This window comes from Megalobrama amblycephala, linkage group LG11 (genome assembly GCF_018812025.1).
Source record: "Megalobrama amblycephala isolate DHTTF-2021 linkage group LG11, ASM1881202v1, whole genome shotgun sequence".
NCBI lineage: Eukaryota > Metazoa > Chordata > Actinopteri > Cypriniformes > Xenocyprididae > Megalobrama > Megalobrama amblycephala.
The window spans coordinates 35,076,537-35,078,700 of record NC_063054.1 but is presented as its reverse complement, the minus strand read 5'-3'; the positions used below and the strand labels follow the sequence as shown (position 1 = coordinate 35,078,700).

The window sequence follows — 2,164 nt, the reverse complement described above, 5'->3', positions numbered from 1 at the left end:
GCAGTCTGTATTGGCATATGCACAGCCAGCAAATGAGAGGTTTGAAATGCGATCACATGTATCCTATTCTGGGTCTATATAACATTTTTTTGTTATGTTTTAAAAGCCCTTCTGTCATGGACATGGTTTGAACCTGTTTTATTCAAATTTGCGTCAAGTGCTCCCTAATTTATAATATAGGCCTATTGAATCATCAACATTAATGAGAACAAATTTATGCGGCTACTTGCCTGTTGTGAATCCGGCAGAAGCTTTTTCTGTGCAGAAAAATACGCAAATCAGAGAAAGTATTACTGAATGTGACCTATTATTTTTTACCCTCATATTCCCTTTGGCTCAATTTGATTCACAAATTGTGACTCAAGTTGACTCTATTAATGAAACAAGTTTTCAGTTTGAATGATTCGAACAAGTTATTCTAAGAAATATTAGAAGCTCTGAATCCGCCTTACTGAAAATATTATTATGTACAAGGCCTGGTTTGGGATACTTATAATCTATGGGTGTTTATATAACAATATGTAGTACAAAAAGAAAAAAAAAATTCACATATATACACTTTTGCCATTCTGTGCTATATATCTCAGTCTCATTAGTCTATATTTTAGTACTCTGCTATTTGAGCCTGTTGTCAAAAAAGATCGATGTGTGAAAACCGAACTGTATTTTAGTAATTTGAGGAAATTCAATAGCTGTTTTGTAGTCAAGACTCATATTTAATATGATAAAATAATTTACATTAACCTAGACAAAGTATATATAAGAAAATAAACAACAGGAGAAAAGAGGGGAAACATTCTGTCTTACATTCAATGACTTACATCACAATGATCAGGGAGGAGTCTTTATTAAACACTTTAAATGTGAAAATTAATTTTAAGCTTTTCTGAAACCAGGGATAGAATAAGGCATAAATGATGGGATTAATGGTGGAGTTCAGGAAAAAAAATATTACAGCAACATCTCTGACTAAAAACACATCAGCATTATATGAAACCACTAAAGAACAAATGTAATATGGCAGTAAACACAGAAGAAATACAAAGACCAGAATCCCCAGCAGTATCGCAGCTTTTCGCTCTGATTTGTCACTGACTCTGTTTTTAGAGGTGCTTTTGTGAACCTGAAGGGCTCTTATAGCAGTCGCATGTTTCTTAGCAATGACAAAAACATGAGTGTATAATATTATGATGAGCGTACATGGCATAAGAAACACAACCAGGAGATCAATGAGGGATGAAACCTCGTCAACAAAATAAACACATTCTCCTGGACAAACGACAGTGAAGTTTCCATTAATGAAGAGAAGAGTGAAGTTATAAAGGAGAGAAAACAGCCAGTTAAATAAAGTGGCAATGCAGATCACAGTGGGTGAGATTTTCTCAGAATAAAAAAAAGGATAACTTAAAGCCAAAAACCGATCAACTGCGATTAGAGCCACAGTGTGAACAGACACGCTTGTTGCTTGAAAATCTGCAAATTTTAAAAATGAGCACATCACTGGTCCAGAAATCCAACAAGACTCAATGAGACCAGACAAATAAAGTGGCATCACAAAAACTCCAACCAGCAGATCAGACACAGCCAAAGAGAGGATGAGGACGTTAGCAGGTGTGTGGAGCTGCTTGAAGTGACTAACAGAGATGATGACCAGCAGGTTTCCACACACGGTCAGAAGAGCCACAGCTGCTACGGCCACATACAGAATCACATAGACAGATAAAGAAACAGATCTCTCTGGACAGAAATATTCCTGACAGCCGTCAGTTTGGTTCATTGCTGTGAGATTCATTCTGAAGTACTTGGAAAAAACATCCAAACATAGTATTGCTCCCTTCAAATAAAGTTCAATGTATACATAACCACAGATCTCTGAAGATGCTATTTGTCTCTCCAACAGCTCTGAACTGCTTCTCACTGAAACACAGTCACTCCTGGAGGCTCAACAATAAAGACGTGCTACAATCTATGCTGCCTTTTTATACACTTGACATGTTGACTCTTTCCAAGACCGGCAGCATCAAGGGAGGAGAACATACAGCTGGGAGATCAACTGATTAGTGTCACATAAAAACATAACATAGGCTAAGTGGGTTTATATGAAATGTATAAAATCAAAAACTATGAAACAGTGAAAAAAATTAAATGCAAATATTATCAGCAA

At 36.1% G+C, this 2,164-nt stretch overlaps 1 protein-coding gene across 1 annotated transcript; it reads right to left on the bottom strand.

The window, feature by feature from the left end:
* Positions 1 to 774: 774 nt before the first annotated feature.
* On the bottom strand, positions 775 to 1,932 carry LOC125278481 (trace amine-associated receptor 13c-like). Its single transcript, XM_048207683.1, has one exon. The coding sequence runs from the start codon at positions 1,790 to 1,792 to the stop codon at positions 818 to 820; it is 975 nt and encodes a 324-aa protein (XP_048063640.1). The 5' UTR covers positions 1,793 to 1,932; the 3' UTR covers positions 775 to 817.
* Positions 1,933 to 2,164: the final 232 nt, after the last annotated feature.